The 25,040-nt window shown below is 43.5% G+C and overlaps 2 protein-coding genes across 2 annotated transcripts in view; both read right to left on the reverse strand.

The window, feature by feature from the left end:
- Window positions 1–20,255, reverse strand: part of LOC104491898 (T-cell immunoglobulin and mucin domain-containing protein 4-like) — a 23,358-nt gene extending 3,103 nt beyond the window's left edge. Inside the window, exons 1-12 of the mRNA XM_010134385.1 lie at window positions 20,207–20,255; window positions 18,661–19,005; window positions 18,000–18,050; window positions 16,064–16,143; window positions 15,780–15,836; window positions 14,917–15,031; window positions 10,420–10,481; window positions 8,656–8,719; window positions 4,345–4,686; window positions 3,096–3,257; window positions 2,763–2,954; window positions 1,708–1,797 (exon numbers count right to left, since the gene is read on the reverse strand). Of these exons, the coding sequence (XP_010132687.1) occupies window positions 1,708–1,797; window positions 2,763–2,954; window positions 3,096–3,257; window positions 4,345–4,686; window positions 8,656–8,719; window positions 10,420–10,481; window positions 14,917–15,031; window positions 15,780–15,836; window positions 16,064–16,143; window positions 18,000–18,050; window positions 18,661–19,005; window positions 20,207–20,255 (1,609 nt within the window). The remainder of the gene's footprint in view (window positions 1–1,707; window positions 1,798–2,762; window positions 2,955–3,095; window positions 3,258–4,344; window positions 4,687–8,655; window positions 8,720–10,419; window positions 10,482–14,916; window positions 15,032–15,779; window positions 15,837–16,063; window positions 16,144–17,999; window positions 18,051–18,660; window positions 19,006–20,206) is intronic.
- A 3,697-nt stretch (window positions 20,256–23,952) lies between these two features.
- MED7 (mediator complex subunit 7) lies at window positions 23,953–24,740 on the reverse strand. Its single transcript, XM_010134376.1, has one exon. The coding sequence runs from the start codon at window positions 24,738–24,740 to the stop codon at window positions 24,048–24,050; it is 693 nt and encodes a 230-aa protein (XP_010132678.1). The 3' UTR covers window positions 23,953–24,047.
- Between the last annotated feature and the right edge of the window lie 300 nt (window positions 24,741–25,040).

Consider the following 25,040-nt stretch of genomic DNA (forward strand, 5'->3'; position numbering starts at 1 on the left):
GTACAACGCCTCTTGCCCTCTCTCAGAAGAGAAGAGAACTGTAGTTCAGCAAACCACACAAGAAGTGCGTATCTCACTCTGGCATACGTGCCTCACAAGTCAAAGCAAAACTTTCGGGCAGCCGGCTGCAGCCTGCCTGGCTGATGGGAGCAGCTATTGCTGCTCTTTGGCGTCTGAAGTGTGGTTGACACTGGAGGGTTATTGCTGGGGAAAAGCAGGCGAAGACAGAAGAGAAACTAAATGAGAGCCTGGTCAGCAAGAACCAACTGCCCCAGCTAACCCAACCTATCTGGCAAGAATTGTGCTTGGACATGGAGGGCTCTCTCAGCCATGAGCTTCTGTCCTAGCCACTATGCTAACATCAATCCAGAGTTCAGCCACAAATTAGCCTTCCCTTATATTACAACAAGGCTGAAGTTGGTCCATTTAGCGCATTATTTCGCGGAGTAAAAGGAGACTGAGTCGAGAATTTAACTTGGCCTATGGGTCTTACTAGGCAGTGCTCATTTATGCTGTAGCGTTTTCACACGTTATGGCAGTTCAGCTCTCGGAAATAGCGTGACACAGGTTTTTGCACGGGTGGGAGCGTACATGAGTCACGTAAGCACAGTACATTTTCTGTTGTTACTGCTTTTGTGGTGGCTCTTTCTACCCCACAGTTACAAGTTGCCGCCAGAATCCCAGAGATAAGACCCTTTGTAAATACTTTGGGTTTACTTCATCCTGCAGCTCAGTAAATCCCATACTTTGCATTTACTCTGGCAGAATATAGGCATTATCCAGAACCATATCAGAAAGACAACAAGTGAGAGAGGGGCAAGAAATCTCCACTAATGCTCCACCAGTTTAGACTCTTCTGTGAGCCATCTCGGGGTATTAAGGAACCGTTTCCTAAACTCTATTTTGCTCTATGTCTTTAGCTGTAGCAAAAGAAAACCTGCAAAAACCTAAATACTGTGGTTTTAAGAACGAAGCAATTCTTGATGCTGGTTGAAAACAAGAGGACTCTCTTAACAGCCAAATAGGACGTGTCATCCTTGACTTCTAGCTTTCTTTTTTTAAGGACACCTGATGGACAGGCTAGTACATCTGAATAACTTGAATCACTATACTTTTATAGTTGACGGAGAGACATAAAGCGCAAACTTCATGTAAGTTTGTTCATTTCTCAGGTATGGGATGATTTTTTTTTTATATGAGTTCCTTTTCTATTGAAGGAATGACTGATAGCTGTAGTAATTGCCTACTGCTTTCCACCATGACCAAGGACACATGTTGACCACTGGACTGCTGAGCCTGCAGCCACAGCTGTGGTGTTCAAAGCTCACATCACTCAGGGAGGATTTAAAACAGAATTTTAAAATGTCACAGTGATGACAAATCAGATATCTGATAATTCAGCTTTGATGGTGACAAAGACCAGTTCTTAACTTCTCTCATACCTGAGAAACCTGACAGTAGCAAGTGACTCAAAATCTACTTCCCTCGGAGGCTTCAAAACATGTTTTTCTCAGCTGTTGTTACATTCTGATTTCAAACAATTTCTGTGTGAACCCCAGATACCTCTTACTTCCAGATGCAATGAATAGCTATCAGTACATGTTTGGCACACTCCCAAGAATAGTGTATGACAACAATTTTGTTTATCACAACTTCTTCATTTCTCTGAATGTGCAACTTCTGACCTTGCAACATTATCCCACTCACCTGCAGCTGTCAGGTCTTCCACCGTGAGAGAAGTGTGAGCACTTTCCGTTCCCTCTGCAGTCGGAAGTGTGCTTGGGAATTCGGTAGTCACTGAAAAAAAGTTAAAAGCAGTGCTTGTAAAGATTACAGATTAGGAGAGTCTTCACATGGCATTAAATATTGCTTGCACAGTTCTGCATCTGCAACTAAGAGGTGAAAATCCGCACCTCAGTTTTCCCGTCTGCAGCCTATCCTACCCAGACAACTGATGTACTTGGCTAGCATGGCCAGTGTTAGATGTTTGTTCAGCTGTGTATGTAATTAATTGCAGCCAAGTTTAGCTGGGGCACTTTGCTATGGCTAAAAGACGAAAGATGATACAGGAAAACTGTCCTCAGAAGTTTGGGTCAGAAAGAACCTCAAGTGATAGAAGATCCAGAAATGTACAAAAACCAGCCTTGTGTGCAGACATCAATCTGTGGACAAGAATTCACTGATGTGAATAAAAAAGCAACCTAGAAATGGTTAGGATCATAATAGGTCACTCTGATCAACTAAGTATTAATAATAACAGCAGTCTTCTTATGGGATGACAATGTAAGTACACAATTTTAAGCATGTTTTGAATTCTGACTTTATTGCACAATAAGAACATGCTCTGAACTAACCTCTTCAGCAAACCATTTCAACAGTCTTTCCTAGATCAAGCAAAAAAATTAGTGCATAATTGAGTGAACCTCTCATACTCCAACCCAGGTGCAGGATTTTGCATTTATTTCTGTTGTACTTCATGAGGTTTCTGTCACATCATTTCTCCAACCTGTTAAAACTTCTCTGAATGCAAGCCTGACTCTCTGCTCTCTTGGCCATTCGCCCCAGTTTGGCATCATCCACAGTATTTGACCTGTGTTTCCTTAAACTACTGTGACATACCTATAGGCATCTCAGAGAAAACTTCCCAGATACAGATATGAATATAAGCATCTGGAGAGCCTCTGTGATGCCAGAGTCAGGCTAACACAGACCATCTCTGCTACACGGGAAAAAGAAAGAGTTGCTGCTAGTTGCCCTTGTACCTCCAGGAAAAGGAACAGACTCTGTTGGACAGAACACATAGTCATCTTCAGTCCTCGTGTCAGCTGCTTGGAAACCAGTTGAAAAATCTGGGAGAGCACTGGTTGTCACCATAGCTTCTGGAAAAGCGTCATTTGCTGTCACAGCAAATGTTGGGGGAGCAACAGTCTCCAGTGTAATTACTGCTGGAGACTTGGTGGTTGCAGTTGTTTCTGGGGTGGTAGCTGCCAGGAGGACAGTCGTCTCTGCCGCTGTCTGATGATCAGTGGTTGCTGTTGTTGTTTCTGGGGTGGTGGTTGCCAGGAGGACAGTAGTCTCTGCCATTGTCTGATGATCGGTGGTTGCCGTTGTTGTTTCTGGGGTGGTGGTTGCCAGGAGGACAGCAGTCTCTGCTGTTGTTTGAAGATCAGAGGTTACTTGTGGAGCAAAAGTTGTTTTTCTAAAAAGTTCCAGGGAAACAGAAGCCTTTGTTGTGGTAGTTGTCATCACTGGAGGAGCTGCATGGAAAAAAATACAGCCAGGAGAAAAGCTAGATCAGAACATTCACAACCAACATTGAGGAATGCCAATTCAGAAACAAATGGAAATTGTCTAGATGCTAAAATACTGACAAGGAAGGTAGGAGAGTCACTATGTAAAAAGATTGTTTAATTAGCAAAAAACGTGCCTCAGACCGACCAATTCCCAGATTTACAGATTCGCTTTTTTTCTTTTTTTCTTTTTTTTTTTTGTTAGGTCTCAAACACCCTCTCCTTGACCCTCTTACAGAAATAGAAGGGCCAAAACCCAGTGTAGTAGCACGCAAAAACTTGCAAACTTTGTGATTTTGCTTTTCAATGTCCTCAAAAAAATAAATAAAATAGCTCAGTTTTCAGCTACAAGCTTCTTGCTAATTTTTTTAATGAAATCTGCTGCCCTCAAACTCGGGGATAGACATAGGATTGCAGCATTTTCCCCCCAGTTTTTCACAACAGGCATACAAGAGCGCTGTGTACATCAGCACCAATTGCACTTCTGAACATTCTGTAAAAGTCAGGGAAAAAATGTCTTTCTGCAGTGTGGAGGATGGGTACCGGGTTTTCCTTGTGCTTTGCAATGCTTTTCAGCCTCTTCTCGACTGTAGGACTCTTATTTCATCCTGCAGCTCAGCAAAATAATAGGAAGGGGAAAAACTCCTTCAAGACTCTGAGATACAGTTTCTAAATACGTTGTCTCCTTATGACATGAACCCAAAAATGCCTTTTTGGTGTTGGGGTGAACCCAAAATGAAAAACTGAATTTCATTCCAAGGTCTCTTCAACTGATCAATAACTTTTTAAATCCCATCATCTTTTAAAACATCAAATATATCTACATAATGATACATTAAATATTTCACTTGACAGGAAAAAAAGTAAAAGTTACTATTTTCTCATCAAAACCTGTTCACTGAAAGTGATTCAAATTGGCAACTGTGTAATTTAGAAGCACTTTTTGCCAAAACAAATCAACCAACCAAAAAGCACACATAAACTCTAATTTTAAGCTCCTATCCAATGAGAAGTCTCTCTCTGCTGGTTCCCTTACAAAGGTGCCCAAACTCACCTCTGACCACCTCCAGCTGAATGTTCTTTTTGATGTCATTGAACCAACCTGGGATCTCTATGCGGCAGCAGTATGTACCTGCATCTTCTGCCTCCAGTTTCCCAATGGTGAGAGACACATCTCCGTAGGAAATATAGCCCCGGAGATTGTACCTCTGAGATTTTCTGAATGTCACCCTGTTTCCAGTGGTGTGCAAAATTTTGTTATTGCACTTTGAATTTGGGCACGGGCCTCTGCCCCAGCACATGTCGGAGATGTCCTTCGGTCGTGCCACTTGGTAGGAGCAAGGCAACTGGACAGTTTGCCCTATTACTCCTCTAACAGCTTCAGATGCAGTGTGCACTGTCAAGGAAGAACAAGGAAAGATGAGTGTTGGCAGTCTCCAATGTGTGACTCTACCTGTGCCACACAATGAGGCAGGAAACGAAACAGTCCTGCCTGCAGACAGGCCAGAGTGATCCCCCAAGCCTTCTCCTGGAGCAGCTAATGACCCGGGGCACCACAGGCAACAGCCAGGAGCTCACAGACATTGGCTTGCTGCTGGAGTGCTCCATGCCCTGCTCCCAGCCAGATGCTGCAGGGCTGCTCACAAAACGCATCACTCATACCAAACATGCTGCAAGTGAAGCTGAGGTCTGCCACTGGCAGCCCAAACGCAGACTAGACCTGCACAAAAAGGATTTAGGAACTCTGCTCCCATCCCATCTCCTCTCCTAAGAGACTGGTCGAAAGTTGTTCAGAAACCTGTGAAATACAACTGGTTTTCTCAGTCCACCATTATCCCCTTCAAACAGAAATGCCGTCATAGTTGCCTTTCAGAGACAGCCTCAACGGCAGGGTCCACAATAGCTATTCATGTGTGAAATCAGGGCCTAATTAAGCTGGCAGACAGTGGGATCTGTCTGTGGAAAACTGTTCTCAGAAAGTGGGACTGCTTTTTCTGTTTCTCAGCAAGTCCTGTCACCTACCCCGCTCACCTTGCAGAGCTCTGTGTAGATAGAAATTTAACTGCCAGTGTCATACTGATGATCAGAGCAGCCTATACAGGCTTTCCTTGTGCTCTTACTCTTAATGACCAGTTTTACTTGGTGTTCACCCACCTTAGCACCTGGTTTGAATCTTTGCTACATATTGTTCTCTCTTAATTGTCCATGCAGTTCTCAGATTGTCCTAAAAGGGATTTCTTCTTCAAGAAAGGCACTATATAAAAAAAGGTTTCCATACAGGAACAAATCTTTCCTGGTTTTCATTCACCTCGTCTGTGTCAGTTCTCCTACCTTGTTGCCTTTTTCCCCCATCATTTACATATGGAGGAGCAGGAACTGAGGGACCTGGGGAACATCCAGTCTGGTCCTCTGCAGCAGCAAGAGCATCAAACCACAGATCCAATGTCTCATGGCCAGCTTGCTTACCCCAAAGAGGACTTAGAGTGGTTGCTGCTATTATCACCAGCTTTGGCTCTGGTTTGCCAAACATTTATATTTTGCCAGCTGTTTGAACGCTTTTTCTTTTTGGCATAGCTCCCAGATAGCAAACAGATGCTTCCAACTGTGTCCATGTCTCTTTTGTTTTGTCGTTAACGGACTATTCTCCAGGTGAGATTTTAGTCTGTGGCAGGATGTCTCATGACTTGTTATTGGGATGACATTTCAGCTTCATTATTTCTTATCCCATTGGCAAGATAAGCCAACTCATTCAGGTTTCCACAGCTCCAAATGCTAAAAGAGGAGAGGCAGACAAAACAACATGCAATATGGTGTGAAGGGCAGAAGAATTTGCAGTGAAATGAAGGTAGGATGTGCCAAAAAAATGAATTTCTGAATACAGGATAAGGCTTTGCAAGGTGGCTGCTTTTTTCAGCCCTTGGAAAGGGTAGATTCATTTGCCTTGTAGCAGCAAAACAAACAGAGAAAATAGCTTCTTTCTGTGACAAAACAATTCGTCCAGTTGACCTTGAAAGCATCCCCAGGGGAGCAGAGAGCTAGTCGCTGAGTGGGTTAATACATATTTTTCAAGACACTCCAACAAAGATGTGCACAAAATCCAGACCAGCTTGAACTGTTCCTGGAGTTAAGCTCACAGCTGCTTGAGAAGAGATGGGCTCTTCTGTTCTTATTCTGTCCCAGTCCCTTCCATGCCAGCACAAAAGCAGCTTCCTTAAGTAACCCTTTAACATGAAAATTTGCCTGCTCTTCTCTTTGAAAGAAGCAGAGCCCTGAACTTGTTAAATAACTAAATAAATAAATAAAAAGGAAAAAAGAAGAAGAGGGAAGACACAAGGCACAAGAGAGTCTCCAGTGCGGCGTCCCACCAGTATTGGTGCTAGGAAGTTACAAGTTTTTCAGTTTCAAATCCTTTTTTAATTTGTGTGAAGCTAATGTTGCTAACATCTGCCTGCACTGCAGGTTGGTATGGAAAGCTTCAATACCACAATAGCCTTGATGCAAGTGTATAAACCTCTACAAGGACTAAATAACTTCCTTCTCAGTTGCAGCCTCTTCCACGGGCACATTTTCCGAAAGAAGTAGTAAATAGGACTGAATAAACATGTCTTTGAAATTAAGAGATTCCTGAGACTGTTATATTATGAAAGGAATCCTACCCTTGCCCATGACAGTGACCACCCTAGGCAACCAGATTTGACCCAAGGCACCCTGAGCATCAGCTATGCCTGGGTAGTCCCACTCGAGTCAGTGAGGTTTGCTGCTCTAAGTCCTTAATCCAAGTGAGAGAGAAATGGACTCCAGATGTTTATGTATCTTCCAGAATAGAAAGGGTTATTCATAATCATTGGGATCATACAGATATACACATATTTATAGATAGACTCTCTCAAACCAGCCCTCAGTGACAGTTCATAATGAGTATTTATTCCAATAGTTGCTGTTGTAGTGGACATCTCTCCTGTAGACTTGTCATTGGATGGACAAAGAAATACATCCTCCAGCCAAGACAGCGGTTTGGAAAACAATTTTTTTTCTTGATCTATTTCTGGAATAATTTTCATTCTTTGTAGAACATACTTGGCATCTTTTCCTCAACAGCTCTATTTTTTTCTCATCTCTTCTTGAAGCTTCTGTACTGATGAAATTGCAGAGAAGATGACCGACAAACAGAAAAGAAGGGTTTAACTGCCCACTCTGCCGGTTTCTTGAGTCTCAAGACTACCCACTCTCAGCACAAAGACGGGTTTAAGAGAAGGTAAGAAAAAGCCATTCTCATCCTTCAATAGCTCTGCATATAAGGAAATCTTTTGAAATAAGAACGAATGGAGGCAAGTACCTCCAATATATTTTGAGGCTGAAGGTACGGCAAGAAAAGAGCCCTCCTGTTTCTTCTGCTGAGACTGGCAAAAGACAAAAAATACTATGGAATTCCCTGTGCCACAGCAAAGTGGTGGCAAATCTCCACTTGTGCAGCAGAGACCATGGAGGTTGTGTTCCCTTGCCTCAAAAGCACATGGACCTCTTGCCCTTCAGTGCATCTTGCTGCTGCCCAAACTTTTCAACCTCTTTTGAGATCAATTGAAGAGCATCGCAGTTGCTGTAGATGTTTTATGTAACGCTTCATTCTGGCGGAGGTTAACCGATTCATATGTAGTCATCTGAGGCAGAATTTCCTGAAATGCATAAGTGATTCAAAAGCACGACGCCCATTAGGAGTTTATGTCCCACTGAAAGTGGGTGACCCCACGTTCCTGAGCCACCTTAGGCAATTTGGAGACTGCAATGCTGCTGCCTAAATGCACATGCAGAAACACAGCCGATACCACCCACACTTGCAAATCCCAGTCTCCCAAATTACTCTTCTTTGACTTCTATCTCTTTGAGGATTCAGATTTCAGATGGGTGAACCGAACATTAGGAAGTAAAAGGAGAGGAATATAGCCGTGCTTCCCCATACTCAGTTCATAGCAGCAGACAGCCCTCAGAGTTTCAGAAAATCCTCTCTTTATCATGTAAATACGTTCATTAGTCTGTCAATATTTCAATTCCCTGGGCTGTGTCAGCAGCGTAGTGTAGATGAAGAAGCAAAGCCAGCAGTACACAATTAACAGTAGTAAAGAAATTGGATAATCTGGGGGGGACAGGGTAATTAACCAAGCCTATACACAGAGGAAACCACATGCATTTTTAAAAAGAAAAAAAATCTCAATCAGCATTAACTCAGTAAGTTAAGAAAACTTCTGAAGTTCTTTATACAAATACGACCTTTTCACTGTTTTGTTTTCACAAAATAAGCTTCGTTGGGTTTAATTTTAAAACTTTTTTGTTTTCTGAGCAAGCACACAAAAAGCAGGTGAGGACTCACCTGTAAAGATCTGTATGATAATCCAGAGAAAGAGCACAAAATGGGACATTTTAGCTGCTGGAGACTCCGGGACAGCGAGTGGAAGGAGAGAAGACTATTCTTTCCAGAAAGGCTGAGTGAGTTCCACTGAAGTCTCATTTCTCCATTTCCAGATTTTACGTAGCACAAGTGCTTCCTTCTGGACAGAAGCCAGACAAAGGAGGAGAACCTCCTGTTGTATTTAGCAATGGTGCAGCTTCGAGTACTGTGAGCAGTTCTGGGCCCCACAAATTAAGAAGGATTTTAAGGTTTTTGAATGCATCCAGAGGAGAGCAACGAAGCTGGTGAAAGGAGTGGAAGGCATATCGTGTGAGGAGTGGCTGAGGACTCTGTGTTTGTTTAGTTTGGAGGAAAAGAGGCCAAGGGGCAACCTCATGGTTCTCTGCAGCTTCCTGGGGAAGGGGTGTGCAGAAAGAAGAGCTGATTTCTTCTCCTTGGTATCCAGTGATAGGATGTGACAGGGAAGTTTTAGACTGGATATTAGGAAGCATTTCTTTACCAAGAGGGTAGCCAAACACTAGAACAGGCTTCTGGAGAAGCAGTCACTGCCCCAAGCCCATCAGTGTTTAAGAGGCATTTGGACAATCCCCCAATGACATGCTTTAACTTTTGGTCAGCCCAGTGGCCAGGCAGCTGGACTAGATGATCAACGTAGGTCCCTTCCAACTGAACTATTCTATCCCATCCTATTCTACCCTATCCCATGCTACCCTATTCTCCTTCCCCTTCCAAGACACTCAGCATGATACTACCACCAATGTACTATTTGTTTTGCCTTTCCATGGAACACTTCAAGCCCATTACCATTCTGTGGCACTAAGCAGCAAGAACAAGCTCTGTATTCTACCCCATCCTATTCTCCCCTATCCCATGCTACCCTATTCTCCTTCCCCTTCCAAGACACTCAGCATGATACTACCACCAATGTACTATTTGTTTTGCCTTTCCATGGAACACTTCAAGCCCATTACCATTCTGTGGCACTAAGCAGCAAGAACAAGCTCTGTGCTCTTACGCTGCTAAATATTCAGCTTAGTTTCCACCTCTGATTTTGTCTTTACTCACATTTTCTTAATCCCTTCATTTCCCCTGATTCTGCCTTCTGTCTGAAGAGCTTCGTCTTTCACCAGCTTCATAATTTCTATCGGCAAAGACAGCCTTGGAGAGACTCTCACAAATGCTTTCTGGCCACATCCTCCCCAAAGATCTGCAACACCAACTCCAAGTAATACTTTTTAATTCTTCTGACCTTTTTTACTCCTTCTGACCAATTGATAAAAAACTTTTCTGGAAGTTCTTCACTAGAACAGATGACTAATAAAGCAAAAGTAATTCAAGGCATTAACGTCAGGAATGAAGAATTGCAGACAGACAAAATTCTGTGCAAATAAATGTAGCATGCTGTAAACGGGAAAAGAAATTCCAAGTTCCAATAATAAAATGATGGGATGGGCTTTAACCAGACATTACCCCCTCAGGGCAGAGATTTTGGGCTTACCATGCGTAGTCAAGTCCATGAAAATATCACCCTTCTGCTTGGTAGCATTAAAAAAGACAAATCAAATTTTAGCAGTTATTAGTAAAGGAATAGAAAACAAAGCAGAAGACAGCATTACACTGTTGTTCAAATATACCTTGGATCCTGTATATAGTTCTAGGCTCCTCAAAGCATATGTTAGATCCAGAAAGTGCTCCAGGAAGGGTAAAAAGAATGGTGGACAGTACGGGAGATCTTCCACAGGATTCCATGGGTAGTCCAGGATGAATCAGCCTGGAAACGAGATAACCTAAGGGGCACCATGAACAGGTGTATGATATCTTGAGTAACACAAAGGTTGGAGCAGGATTAGCTGTTGAATATCCACCCCCAACACAGCATCAGAGAACGACTCTCATGCTTGCAGACCTGTTGGACTGGATAGTACATTGGAGTGAAAATCTACCTCCCATTAGCATCCTGATCCATCTCACCATTACTACATTACAGTGGCAAGCAGCTGATCCCACACAGACTAGGCTCTGGCAAAGCCAGGATGCCTGGTTTCTTGCACCAGCGTGTGGCCAGCCAGTGCCGCTGTAGCCACGTTAGAGGCAGATTCAAGCAGTGTGAATTCTGAGTTTATTCTGAATTGAAGTGATGCCACAAGGCTGCTCTGTATATTCATGTGTTTCGGTGTAGTGTAAAAAGCCACCAGTGGGGACAGACACAACAACACAGCAGTGTCTTATTGTCAACTTTATAAGGCAGATTAACCAGAAATTAGTAGAATATCTAATTTGCTATATTCTAGCAGGTACAGTTCATACAGTCCCAAGTACACACAGTCCCAGATGTTCTGTGAACAGAACTAATGAAACCTGATGTGTCCAATACCCTGGAGATTTTCCCCTGCAATGATCCCAGTTTCTCCCATCACTCAGCATTAAGCAACACTTGTGAGTCTATGTCCACCTGATCTCATCTGGGGTACAAATTTGGACCTTGATCCAGCTACCAATTTCCATGAAGCTTGTCCGAACAGAGTTGGTCAGGATGTTGCAGGTGATAGGGAAGGAGGAGGATGAACACAGCATCACGTCAGCTTTCTTTCTTTAGCAAGACTGGGCTAAATGCAGCAGAGCAAATTGGAAAAGGCCACCCTAAATGCAAGCGTGCTAGCAAGAACCCGAAGAACGTGCTTGCTTTCTGCTTCTGTACTGCTATCTAGTGGCTTCTTGCAGGCAGAAAAGGAAAGGCAGAGAGCTCTCTCCAGAAAATCAGTTTGCATCTCGTTAGTTAGCCTCATCGTGCTCAATGTGCTGCCAGTTTGTGTGCAGCTGGATAAACTCCTAATGGAAGAAAGGGCTCCAAGCACCACGTGCACATCTCCGGCTCATTTTGAAATGCCTTTTCCAAGATCCACTGACATGAGAGGAAGTAATGAAGAAGCACACAGGGTTTCTGCCTGCATGTATTTGTACGTATCATACTGCATATCCAAGGGGAAGTCCTTGCTCCACACACCCTTTGCAGAGCCTGTTTACCAAGTAACTGTACAGCAGAAAGGGAACTTCAATTGAGCCTTTGGTAATCAGATATTCTAGAGCTTTATTTTGCATGAATACTCTCTGATAGAAGAATTAGTCTGAATTAGTCTCTAACATTTAGGAAAAAAATCCTTATAGGCAAGCAGTTTCCATGATCAGCAGTCCTCAAGGACAGTCCTCCCACTCCTTAAGAGCATGAGTGGTCTGAATCAGATAATTTTGGAAACCTCACACATATCTAACTCTGATCCCAGCAGAGATTGGTTTGGTAAAAGTTGCAGGAAGCAGAAATTGCTGAAGATGTTTTCTGAGATCTAATTCGAGGACCAGATCAGACTTCCTCCAGCTCAGGCATGGGCTAGAGCCCACAGCAGCACTGCGCTGAGCCAGGTAGAAGAAAGCAATGTCTGCAGTGGGGTCAGTCATTTTAGTTTAGTAATCATTATCAACAGTCAAATACAAAATTCCAGTCTAACACTCACAGGTTCTTCCTAGTCTTGGTACCTTCTTACACAAGGCAAAACACGACGTGAAGACAGAAAATGACAGAGCTGGTTTTCTCCACCGCCTTTCCTGGCCTAGGGATCAGTAATCACTCAGTATCTGTGCTCCCACACTGAAGTCTTCAACAAGCTGAGGAGCCTTTCCTCCCTTCCCGAGTCCCTGCAAGCACACTCACCTCAGCACCCCGCCTTAGCCAGGCTCTGCAGGGCTCCTCAGGGAAAACACTCCCCTCCCCAGCCCGCTCAAGCCCTCCCATCTTTACCAGCTGGGAGAAGGATGGGTAACTGCTCCTCTGACCCCAGCTCCCCTTAAAGCACAACCCGACCATGGTTCCAAGTGTCTCAGCTGTTAACATAAATACCTACTGATTCTATTATTGCTCTTTTATGCCTCATTGGATAACACAGCTTTGCTCGTCACTCAACTCCCTTGAAAATTACAAACTCGCTAGAAAGCTTGCAGTAAATCTGCAAGCCTTCCCCATGGCAGCAATGTCTGCCTTACGTATTCTCCATTGCTGCTCAGGACGAGCCTCAGGGCAAAACTGACCAGTCTTTTCTGCGAGTTGGTCTTTCTCCTGCCTGTACTACTTTTCTGCTCTTTCAAGAAGTCCCCAGCCTTTGTTTAAAATGTGTTCTTAAAAAAGATGGGGGAAAACTATTCTTCTACTTAAAGCTGTTCTGGGTGTGTTGTATCTGTTGCTCAGCAACTCATAAAGCTTTGATTCATCCTCATGGAGCTGCCTCCGGGTATTTAGGTAAACCGAAGTTCAGTGTTGCCGAGAATAAAAGCCGAGGACCAGGTCTAACTGTGGAGCAATGGAGAAAAGGCACTAGGGCCACACGCAGATACTCCCCATTTGTGAGCTAAAAGCCATCAAACAAATTCAGCATAAATTAGAGTTGTTTGGCATCTAAGAGGGGTGTAAAGGCAGGGCAAACCTTCAGCCGCTATCTTGTGCGACACCCATGACTTTTCCACAAGCTAAGAATTTCATGAACTTCACAAAGCAGTTCTTTTTCTGTTCAGTTGTGTTGGACTAGTGAGCCCAAGCCACGATGATGATGATGTGTTAGAGGCCTGGAAGTGAAACTCAATCCTGAGGACATCTTGGGGCACACCCAAGGAGAAACCCACAGAGAAAAAAGGTGATGCATTTTGCACAGGAAGACACACTTAGTCATGTTTCTCAGAAAAGAAGCTGTGAATATCCTGCACTGATTCTGTAGCTCCAAGGACATCATGATGGGCTGAGCATCAACAGCTATTCTCGTACTTCCTCTTTTTTTCCAGGAAGGAAGAGAGAATTTGAAGCAGATAATAAATACAATGATAACTTTCTTTAGGGTTTGATAAGTGGATTCCAGAAATTTCCACGCAAGCCAGTAAGATTTCTGTTTCTGGAACAGGGTGATAAAGTTTAATTCGAAAGTGTAGCTTTTATTTGTTTTTTAGAATTATGGGAATAATGCTTCAGTAGTCCAGTCACATTCTGCTGCTGAACAGAGGGAGCAGCTAACATTTTGCAAACTGTTTAATTTCCCGGTGATGGCAAAGGCAAGCATGCATACAGTCCTTAGTGTATTATATAAATGTTTTCCTCTATTTGGATATCATCTTCCAGGGCACTATGGTTCTCTGCACCTCCTGGCCTCCAAAATGCAATGAAGCTGCATGAGAGAGTAAAAACCATGTTGTGAAACGAACAAAACAGACAACAGAACCATAGAAAAGCAGATACCTATATCGACCAGCTCACTGGAAAAAATGTAAAATATGCAAAAACTTTAGACATGACTGAAGAAATTTTTCCATTTATGAGACAACCCACATTTGAAGTTTGCATGTTCCCTAATGCAATGAACTTAGTTATACTCATTTTTGCTTACTAAGTAGTGATAACAAGCAGGATTTTTCAATTTTTTTTTCCAATGTTTCCTATTAACCTGAGATTAAAAAAGAAAGTCAAATATGTAGTGCAATGGTCAGCATACTGACAACATTTTCATCCTGCAGCCTAGTCTGTCATCTTAGCTAAAGCAAAATACTTACTTTGCAAAGTCACCCGTCTTCTTCGTATTGAGTAAATATTCTAAGGACCAGTCAGAATGAAAATAAAACAAAAAAAAAGAAAAAAGAAAACAAATAATTTTCTTTAAATCATCATAAGCAAGTGGCAGGCTCAAAAAGACAGTGCAAGTGTAAGAAACTAAACAAGGAACTTCAAGCACATGTTTTCACTCCAGGAAATCCCCCTCATTTACAGGAGATTCAATCCATATGGGTTAGTTTGATCAAGAGCCTCTGTGCAGAAAGTCTGGCACACAGAAAAATACTGGATATAGTTGTGTGAAACCAGTGCCCCTCCTATTATCAGGGGAAGGACTGGGACAACATGGCAACTGAGGAATGAGGAGGAGGGAATGAGTGTGGCGGGAGAGGTGGGCTTGTATCACACAGCTCCTCACCAGAGCCGGAGCCAAGTGGTTATAAGTGAGACATAAAATGACGAGACCGCCTCGACACTTTGCTGTTCTATGCCCCAGGGGCTAAGGGGGAAGAACTGAGCAAGCAACCACAGCACAGGGCTCAGTGAAGCCATCCAGAGACCTCAGCACATTTCCCTGAAGCAGATGACATGGCATCTGCCCCAGGATTACACATACCTGACCAACCCCTGAAAGTACTTACGTCTGGCGAGGAACAGAGCCAAAATCAGGACAGCTAGAAGTACCGCACATAAACCGATCCCAATGTATAGCCCATTTTCTGAATACTGCTGACTGGGAAGTGATACAGACACGTTCTGTCAAGCACAAAACAGACGAGCATTAGTGGCACTGAGAGCTAAAAGCCCATAGAGTACTCAAAGGCCATTTGTGTGTTTGCAACCTGCAGTAAGAGCGTGCTCGAGAGCAAGAGCCTCATTTGAGATACAGGACAAATTTCAAGCAGAATCACCACAGCAGTTGTGTGAACTATGCTGTTAAACACAGTCTTTCTTGAGATTGATAGAAGGACCTGAAGTTATGAGAAATCCCCTTGGTTCAGGTTTAATACTATTCCGTAAATACTTTATTTTACGATTAAAACATCTCCTGATGTCACACCGTCCCACCTTTGTCAGCTTACTCAGTAGTTACTCAAGACGTTACACTGACGAATAAATGTGCCTTCTCCTTCCACTGGCTTTTATTTTGGCAAAATTTCTTTCTGAAGCAAACCATTAGCTATCTAACCTCCCATCAGGAATTCAGGGCTGGAAAGATGCTGAAGCACAGCGCGGTCCCTGACCTAGATGTACATGCAGCAGTACGAATGCCCACAGCACATACTGCCTTGTAGCACATCAGAGCAGGCTTCCCAAAGGGCAGCTTGGCTGTCTTGTCGTCTTGATAAAATCTGGGTGATGCCTGTCATCCTGCAATACGTGTCGGAGGACTCAGCCAGACAGACACAGAGCTGTCTGTCTGACCCTGTCTGCACAGGGAGCACAGGGCATCCCCGTGCTGCCACGGGGTCTGACTTCAGCTCTTCCCCATATCCTGCAGTACCTGCAGGTTTGTGGTTACATCCACACAGTCTGAGGTGCTTGAGCAGGGACCAGAGGCCTGAAAGGGAATAGAGATGTTGCTAAAGCGCTTTCTGCACCAGTAGGAAGTATTTTATGCATGCAAAGCAGTTTTTCTCCCCCTCTTTCATAAGCACTGAACGGGCAGACTACAAAAAGATATTCTTCTGCAATCAAACTAAAGCCGTATGAGTGAACTGCAGGGGTGACCCAAGCGCTCACCTCTGTCCACTCTGGCTAGGTATGCCATAGTACAGAGATGCTTACAGTCCAAGGAGCTTCCGAAGCAGAAACCGGTGGCCACGTTCTTGTGAAGGTAGAGGATGATTCGCTGGTGCTCCCATGAGCTGAGCAAAGGCAAGACAAACACATCACTTGCACAGAGAACCATTCTCCTTGACCGAGAGGCACGTGCACTGCTGACTTGGACCACTGAACTTAAATATCTCTCTATCGGGAGACTTGGCTCTGCATATCACTAATTATTAAGAGGTTGGTGCTTTCACAAAACTCCGAATATTGGAGCTTCTGCTGCCCTTTTCAGAGCTTTGAATCCTTCCAGGAAACACTTCGCCTCTCCTGTTATCTCCACACAGGGCCTAGAAGGAAGGAGTTACCAAGGTAGGCATCTGGTTTTGGATCCAAGAAGAGGCAGTGCATGTCTAAAGCAAAGTTTTAGGCAAAGTTTTAGGTTATCTGATTAAAACTGACTAAGGTTAGCTCAGGGCCTTGAGACAGCAAGAGGGGCAGAGTCTGAGAAAGCAAGAGATACTTGTAAAGTCCCAGAGAACTGTACAATAAACAGACCGACCAAAGGGTGATACGTTTGCATAAGGACCTGCAGCATATTTTGAGATAATTCCCTAGAGCAAAGTTGTTTGCAACATTTAAAATTCAGAGCTACAAACTTATGTCTTCACATCATCAGTCTCAGTTTCTCCACGTGTTGTCACCTGATATATAACCCTCCCCAAACCAAAATCTGTTGACATTATGACAACCCCAGATAGTTCCTTTGATATTTTAAATGGTTACTCTTATCTCAGAAGCTTTATTTAGAAGAGGACAGGATCATCTGTTTCATTGCTCTCCTCCACTGGAGATGCTGCAGTATTCCTACACCAGAGGCACATGGCCACCTGCCTTTTCCTGTCTCCCTCTTTATGAACATGCACATATTAACTTGTATTCTGAAAACATAAAAAATTGTTCCACCAGCAGCTAAGGAAGACGTCACCGGGTTAAGAAAACCTATGAGTTCTAAGATTGGAAGCCACATTATTTTCGACTAGAACAGAAACAGTCTGAGAAAGTTTTCACTTCTTCTTCCAAAAAGGAAATGCAACTGTTGTAACATTTTAGAGTTGAGATGGAGGGAGAAATACAAATGGCATCCCTGAATTTTCTTTCAGAACTCAGAGAATAAGTTATTGTTACACTATAAACCCTCTCACGTTGAAATGAAAGTTCTTTTTCAGTCTGATAAAGATGCAGCTGAGTGGGTATACATACGACAGAAGTCTATAACGCTGTGAGTGGAATGGAGAAACCGAGAGAGAGTTGTTCTCTGTCACTTCCACTGCAATGAGAGGCCTCACATTATTAAACACACACAGGCTCCAGAGGATGTGGGCAGCCTCTGAGACACACATCATACCAGGGTAGACAAGTACTTCAGCGCTGTATCACAAAATTACTGCCCTGTTGCTATGACCCTCCTTCATCATCAATCATCTGCTGTTGACTGCTGCTGAGGATCCTGAATTAGATGCATTTTTGACCTAGACCAATAAAACCGTTACATTACAGAGCAACAAGTAAACTGATTAAACAGTGAGCACACCCAACTTCTGAAAATTTTGTTTTACTGTTCATGGTATGCATCTCCAGAAGACAGGGTGAGATTTCATACCACACAGAAAACACACCAAAACAACAGACACAAGAAAAACGATGCCTGCAGCACCAATAAAACATTACTTAAGCATAACATCTGGAAACAAACTTCCTCCCACATATACATGTCTCTTCTGCTGGACTCTATGTGCGGTCAGGCAGAATTTAAATCCAAGTTCTCTCTCTGGTTTTATGGTAATGTTTAGCAAGACATTTCTACTATCTATCATTTTGTTTCCTTCCTAAGATCCCTAATTGCCATAGAGCTTATATATCCTATTGAGATGAATACTTGGATAAAAGTTACCTGTGGTCTGTTCAGAGGTGTAAGTGTGAGGACTTGCAGTAGAGATCCTAGCTGATGTTTAAAAAATAAAACAAAACCAACACGTTATAATTAGCCTTAGTGTGCATTTATGTAACGAAAAAGAGAAAGTGTTTCTATAATAAATACTTGCTGGCACCAGCTACACACATACAACTGTCAGACACTTGTTCCATATACTATTAGGCTTTTAGAAACAAGAGAAAAATTAAAATTCAAAGGAAGAGTTCATGAAACAATTGTCTACACTAGATTTGTGTCCTGGGCTTTACTCTGGAATCAAGCAGGGAAAGTGAAGTACCGTTTTCCATGACAAGCACTACAAGTGTAGCACTTCAGATGAATTTACTACCCTATACTGCCCTTCCCCTTAAATTCTTCAAATACTGCTTCTAAGAAAGCTCAGTAGTGCTGTGCACCACAGAACAAAGCATCATGTCCTTTCTTCAACTGCAGTGACTGTGCTGGGATTACAATGCCAAGGACAGCTCGACTCAAACGGCGCTAACAACAGACCTGCAAGTCCTAAAGATCGGTCCTGTGGATGATGATAGGAATCAGTTCCACCACAAGCTTTGAAATCCAGACTCAATGGCAGATTTACCACAACAGTACTGACACAGGAGAGCACCTCTGCACTCACCTTTCTCTACCGCAACCTCGTGATTGCTTAGCTGATCATTGAACCACCCTGGGATCTCCACACGGCAGCAGTACGTCCCACTGTCTCCTTCCCTGGCATTCACGATCGTGAGGGACACGTCGCCGGCTGGCAGGTTCCCTTTCAACATATACCTGCTGTTGTACTGCTCCGTCACCTTCCATCCGTCTGTCCAGATAATGGTCTGAGAACATTTTGAACTGGGGCAGCTGCCGCGGCCCCAGCACATTGACGTGACACCTCCTGCGCTCTGAACATTGTAAGAGCAGGGCACGGTGATATCCTCGCCAACCTTTCCTTTCACAAGCGATCCCCTTACTGTGGGGCCTGTGGACAAAGACAAACGTAGCTCTTAAGCACAGTGCATGCAAGTGGAAACTTCCCAAGTATCTCAACCCGATACCTCCCACCCCGCAAACGCCACCAGGCATCACTGGATCAGGTTTTCCAGAAACAGACGTGAATTCCAGCAGCACTGACGCCGTGAGGGATAATGATTTGTGCAGAATGGGTCTCTACCCACAAAAAAGGAACAGTTTCTGCAGCCAGGCAAAGAAAACTGTTTGCCGTATTCTTACCACTGCGCATTTATCAAAATCAGTAACATGGGATCACATGCGTAAATGTTTCAATCTACTCGTATTAACACTTCAGGGGTAGAATTCTCTGCAGCAAGTACAGGAAACAAATTCTCTCTATTAAAAGTCTAGCCCAGAGGCTATAATTAGGAAGAGTGCTCCCCGAGGCAGGTCCTCCAGCACGCACCAGTGGATCCCAAGCACCGCACTGATTACCACTGTCTCATGTGAAAAAGCTGGTTTCCCCAGCTCAGCTCAGTCACTTTCCTAACCTAACCAACCTCTGAATGAATCTCATCATAAAAGGTTTTGTAAAGAACCAAAAGAAGTAATATCTTTAATAACCCTTTTCTTTCTCTTGAACGTACTCTACCACCAGATTTTAATGTCTGTCCGCCTATACTAGTACCACTCTGCAACCTGCTGTCTTCAGTGCTATTGCCCTTAGCAGTATTTTCCTAGAAGGACTGTTTTCTCAGAATAAAAAAGGAGAAATTATCAATTTGTTCTAACAAAATTTCATATTGGCTAATAAACACCAGAAGCCACAGCTGACCTTTTCCCTGTCTTCACAAAGCCCGTTGAAGTGAAATATTCTCATCTTATATCTCTTCTAAAATGATTTAAATGTTCCCTGCTCACCTCAGACCATCATTATCTAAAAAACCCAGAGGATCATTCACTACCAAAGGCTAGCAGACAACCCAGGAAGCAGTATTTTTAAAATCATCACACCCTCACCATGATTTTGTCCTAAAATCGAATTAAGGCCATCAGAAGATTATTGAGCCACTGTAATAAAGTTCTATTCATAACAAAAACCTGCCGTTTCTGTGCCTGTGACCACTCTTCCTGTTGTCACATAAAATCTTGCTCTTTGCAACCCCCAGAAGCATTGATGCACGTTCCCTCCATCCCCTTCACCAACTCGTTTAAGCCCACTCAGTTACCTGCAAGCAGGATCAGAAGAATCCAGTTCGTGCAGAAGTAAGATGACATTGTGGCTGAAGACGAGGAGCACCACTCCTGTTCACCCTTTGGGCACCTACACTCAAGAAAACTTCTCTTATTCATAGACTTTTGGTTTTACTTCCTAGCACGCCATCTTCAGCCACAGCTGAGAACGCCCTTTCGCCTGCCCAGGTTGCCTTCCTGGGGTGGGAAGCCTGTTGCTTCTAGCAGCACAGCCAAGTGCGGCTGCTGGCAGCAGACACGGCTGACCTCGGGCTGGCTGTGGTTTGACTACAGGGCTAAACTACTTGACAGTGCTTCAGAAACCCACTTCTCTTTTTTTTTTTCCAGATCTGCTTGATTACAGCAGACGAAACTGTTGTCAGCACCACTGAGCTGACAAAACTATGAGAAATCCACTGCCCCATGCTGCTTCCTACACCTTTTTTCTGCCTTAGCAGATAAAACTTGGATAAGGGATTACACAGGGTATGTAAGGGGCTGTGGTAAATGAAAGGACTTGGTAAAATGACAGATTCCTAGAAGGAACTACACAAGCATTTTAATCCTGTTCCGGGTTCTGATACTCTGAAGCAGCTCAGAGCACCTTTAGGCAAAGTCTATTTCCCTTGCAGGCTGTCATCTGGCAGCACTGGAAAGCTGTCCTACTGTTAAACTGCTGTAGCCTAATAGAGGCACAGCCTTCCATCATCCGACTCTTAAAAATTCTGTACGCATCCAGGCTTTTGCAATATACAGTAACACACGCTGAATACTGAGGTCGCTTTAGCAGTAGCGTGGAAACCGTGTCGACCCAGGCTCATGTTGACAAAACGCTGCTGAAATACAGCTTTTGATAAATGGTGCTCCCTGGCCGCTCTCCCCGTCCCTGGGTGACCTAACTCTTCCTGAGGACATCTGGTCTTTTCATATTGTTCAGGCTAGACCTGCAGCTGTGATCAAGTGTATTTGATCTAGGGCCAACAAGTGTTCTCAACAAATGTTACTTGTTTAAGACAGACAAAGTTAAGGTGTAAGGAGTTTTTATCACTAACAGAAACAGCAGAAATGCTTTCAAAAAACCCACCCAAAACCATACATTGGGCTAGAATCAGAACAAACAGAGCTGCCTCGCACTGACTGCCTTACACAAGAGCAGAGCCACCAAAGCGACAGTTTAAGTGAAAAGGAGGAAGAGCAGGGGATTAAAGTCGCCGAGAGACAGACAAACACCATCAACATACGCGTAGAGAGAAACAAGAGACAGAGGGATAAAGGGGGATTTCAACTGGACTTCTAAGAAAACGCTTCCTCTTCGCACCTCGTGTTTCTGGGGAAAGAGGAAACTGTAGACAGCTGCTGCAGGAACGATCCTGATCGTAAACAGCAGGATCCCAAAAATGCTCTGCACAGATGGAAAAGACAGAGCAGGCTGGCTCTGGCAGGGGGCGGGGACCACGCTCACCACAGCCCTGCACAGTGGGGGCTCAGCACGTAACAAACACCCACCCGCAGACCAGGACACGTCCCTCCTGCCAGTGACCCGCAGGACTGTGCGGCAGGCACAGGTCCACACAGGTTCCTCCTCCACAAGGGCCACGTCTGAGCTCCGAAATAAACAAATGGCATAAGGCTGCTTAACTTTATCTCCGAGTTTCCTAAGGCAGACACAACCCAACACATGTTGTGCACACCACCACGGCAGGGGGTAGAATAGTTCAAATGTTCTCACATCCAAAAATAAAATCAGGATTTGCTGAGGTAAGGAAAGAGCTCACCATCAGGAGCAGGTTAATTAACACATTAGAAAAAACACCATTTATAGTGAAATTTGCTAGTCGTACCATCCTACGAAACGCCCATTTCCCAGGACTAACAGGCACAGGCACCCACTGCCTCCGCTGCAGCTGCAGTTCATTTTTTTCCCCAAAAGCAAAGCTGTAACGAAAGGGAAAATTAGCATTGCTTTGATAGTATAACAGAAAAAAGAAGTAAACATTTTGGCTGAGAAGCAGCCCAGGGGCCTCCCACAGCTTTCTCAGTGTTTCCATTAAACACAGAAAAAGGTAATCCAGAATAAAGAAATTAATTGTGAAACTTTTTGGACAGTGAAAGCAGCCGTCAGGTTGGGGTTTTTTTTAAATTACATCATCCCCATTTACCTCAATGGTTTCACAAAGGAGTTCACTGCAATTGTTAGTTACTGCTAGGGCCCAGCTCGTGCAGGTTTGTAACTATGGTACCCAGGGACACGACTTAACAAGAAGCAACAAAATTAGAGGAACATCAGCAGAAAACCACTGAGCATCTATGACAGTTCTTTCTGAATGGCAAAGTTAAAACATCCGTGGCAAACTGTACAACCTCTCTGCAAAGTTGACACCAAGTTAATTCTGCTCACTTGCAACTGGTTTAGTTACCCACAAGCAATATAATCCAGATCCACTTTGGGGAGAAGGAAGGAAACAGTGGCGGTGCAATAAAGGACAAAGTGTTAACTTTGTAAAATACTTCATACATTTCTAAAAAAAACCCCACATTTCTACTTACGATGTCTTGTGCACTTAAAATAGCAGATGATATCCTCCACTGAGTCACAAACTCGCTTCACTCATTTCCTCGTCATCTGCCCTGACCTCAACCCCCACCAGCCAACAGCCAAGTACTGTCCTCTGCCCATTTAAGCATTTCCGGAAACAACAGAATTATCAGACAAAACAGATACAGCTTGTTAAGTCTCAGTTAAAAATGGAGTTCATGCAGGTTCCCTCACCCCTGGTCTTTAGCTGCTCTGCTTACTTTGGAAAACATTCATCCTACGGCGTTGCGTGGCAAAGAAACCGAAGCAGGATTTCCCTGATAGGGAGGACGTGGTAAAAAAGCCACTTCTTCACTATCAAACCATTCTTTTCCTCTTGCAATGACGAGTTGATCCAGCTCAGATGTTCTCTAAGCATGGTTGATATGGCTTTCACTAGTATTCAGTTAGTATAAAGGCTAATTCTCCAACCAGACTCACCTTCCCGAGAAAAACACTCAGCCAGGCACAGAGCCCACCTAAAAGGCAAACACAAATCATCTACATAGCTAATACAGATGAAGTAAATCATTTTGCAGTGCAAGAAACATGAGTTAGTTGAAATATCTGTGTAAAAAAAAAAGTAAGCATTTCTGTAAACTTAAATCTGATTATGATATACAGCTAAGAAAATTAAAATCCAGTTAATTTTAATCCTTTTATTGAGATTCTTGACAGTGTCTCCAGAAGAGAAATTACACACGTTACATCTGCAATGAAGGAATTCTTAGGTTTTCTTCAGCAGTTATATTATTACAAAACTAGAAAGGAATAGATTTTGCAGACTTCAGTCTTCATACATTTTATTTTTAATATTGAATTACACATTCCTGAAAGGACCCACTGAAATTGTAAACAACTGGCACTTATGTGAAATGGAGGAACTGTGCACTGCAATTCCTCAGGCAGTTCCCTTGCTTCCTTTCACACTATAAAGCAATTTTTTAAAAAATGAGGCACAGCCAAAAAAAGCAGAAAGTGACAAATGAAAGTACATCAGAAAAAAGCTAACTTTAATCTGTGGCTACCTCCTCACATTATACATCGAACAAAAAGTGTGTATTTTTTTTTGTTTCTACCAATAAATACAAAGCTCACAGACTATTAAACACGTTCATCTGCCTAGTCACTCGCAGCCTCCGACAGAGATGTGATAAATGCTTTGTCTGCTCGTGCAACAGCAAAACAAAAAATACAGCGTTTGCCCTCAGAATCCATTCTGCCTCTCACTATGGTGAGCCAACAAAAAAGAACTGTTTTCTTCATGTCATTTCATCAATAATGCTACACATTGCTGCATCTTTGTCTAAAACCTGATCTCTCTTGCCACCAGAACGCTCTCTCTGCTTCTCACTCAGTCCAAGACAGTTGCTGCCATCATCAGTATCCATTGCCTCTACTTTCACTCTCAGTCCTCCCTCTGAATGAGGCAGATCGTCAGGCAAGGAAGCCAGGCAGTTCTGAATCATCTCCACAACTCGTTCCAAGTGCTTCTGAAATCGCTCCGCTGTTTCCAACCGCTGACGTTTCTGCACCTCCATCATGACTCTCAGTGTCTCCCTGGCTTGGTGAGGGCGATACTCATTTATGAGATGATGGACGTGAACAAAGAGCAGTTTCAAGTCTTCCAGTTTCTCTTCTCGCTTTATACTCCCTGGACTCCTTATCAAGATATCCAAGAGGTCCAAAAAGTTGACCAGGATAGACATATTAAGCTTTCTTAATTCTTTCTTGTGATCAAACTGCATAGGATGCAAGCGTTCAATACCCTGGCTCTCTAAGGGTCGAATAATCAGATCGTCACATTGAAACTGATTACCAAACATCATGTAACTGTCTTTCACAGGTGGAGGTGGCTTTGGAGCCAGGCCTTTACGGATATTTTCATCAGTATATTCTTTTATGTATTGCATTGGAGGTGGAGGAAGGGCACTCACTTGCTGAGGTTCACCCATTTTTGCCAGGCAAAGCCACCTAGGGAATATCCCAAGAAGTACATGTTAAACAATCTCTGTGACAGCCTTATCATACAAATAGAAACAAAGGCAAGGCAAGAGAGCTGTCTGGGAGAAAACGAGCCAGAAGAAAGCCATTTCCATGTGTCAAACACATGAAACTCCCCAATAAACCCATGTTCACTTTTCATTAAGGTATGCTTTTAGCAGGATTAACTTCACCAGAAGCATACGGCATTCATTTCCCAAACCCCGAAGGGCCAGTCTGTAAAAAGAGGAGCCACAGGAGCAGAGAGGAGA

This window comes from Buceros rhinoceros, unplaced genomic scaffold (genome assembly GCF_000710305.1).
Source record: "Buceros rhinoceros silvestris isolate BGI_N320 unplaced genomic scaffold, ASM71030v1 scaffold27110, whole genome shotgun sequence".
Taxonomy (NCBI): Eukaryota; Metazoa; Chordata; class Aves; order Bucerotiformes; family Bucerotidae; genus Buceros; species Buceros rhinoceros.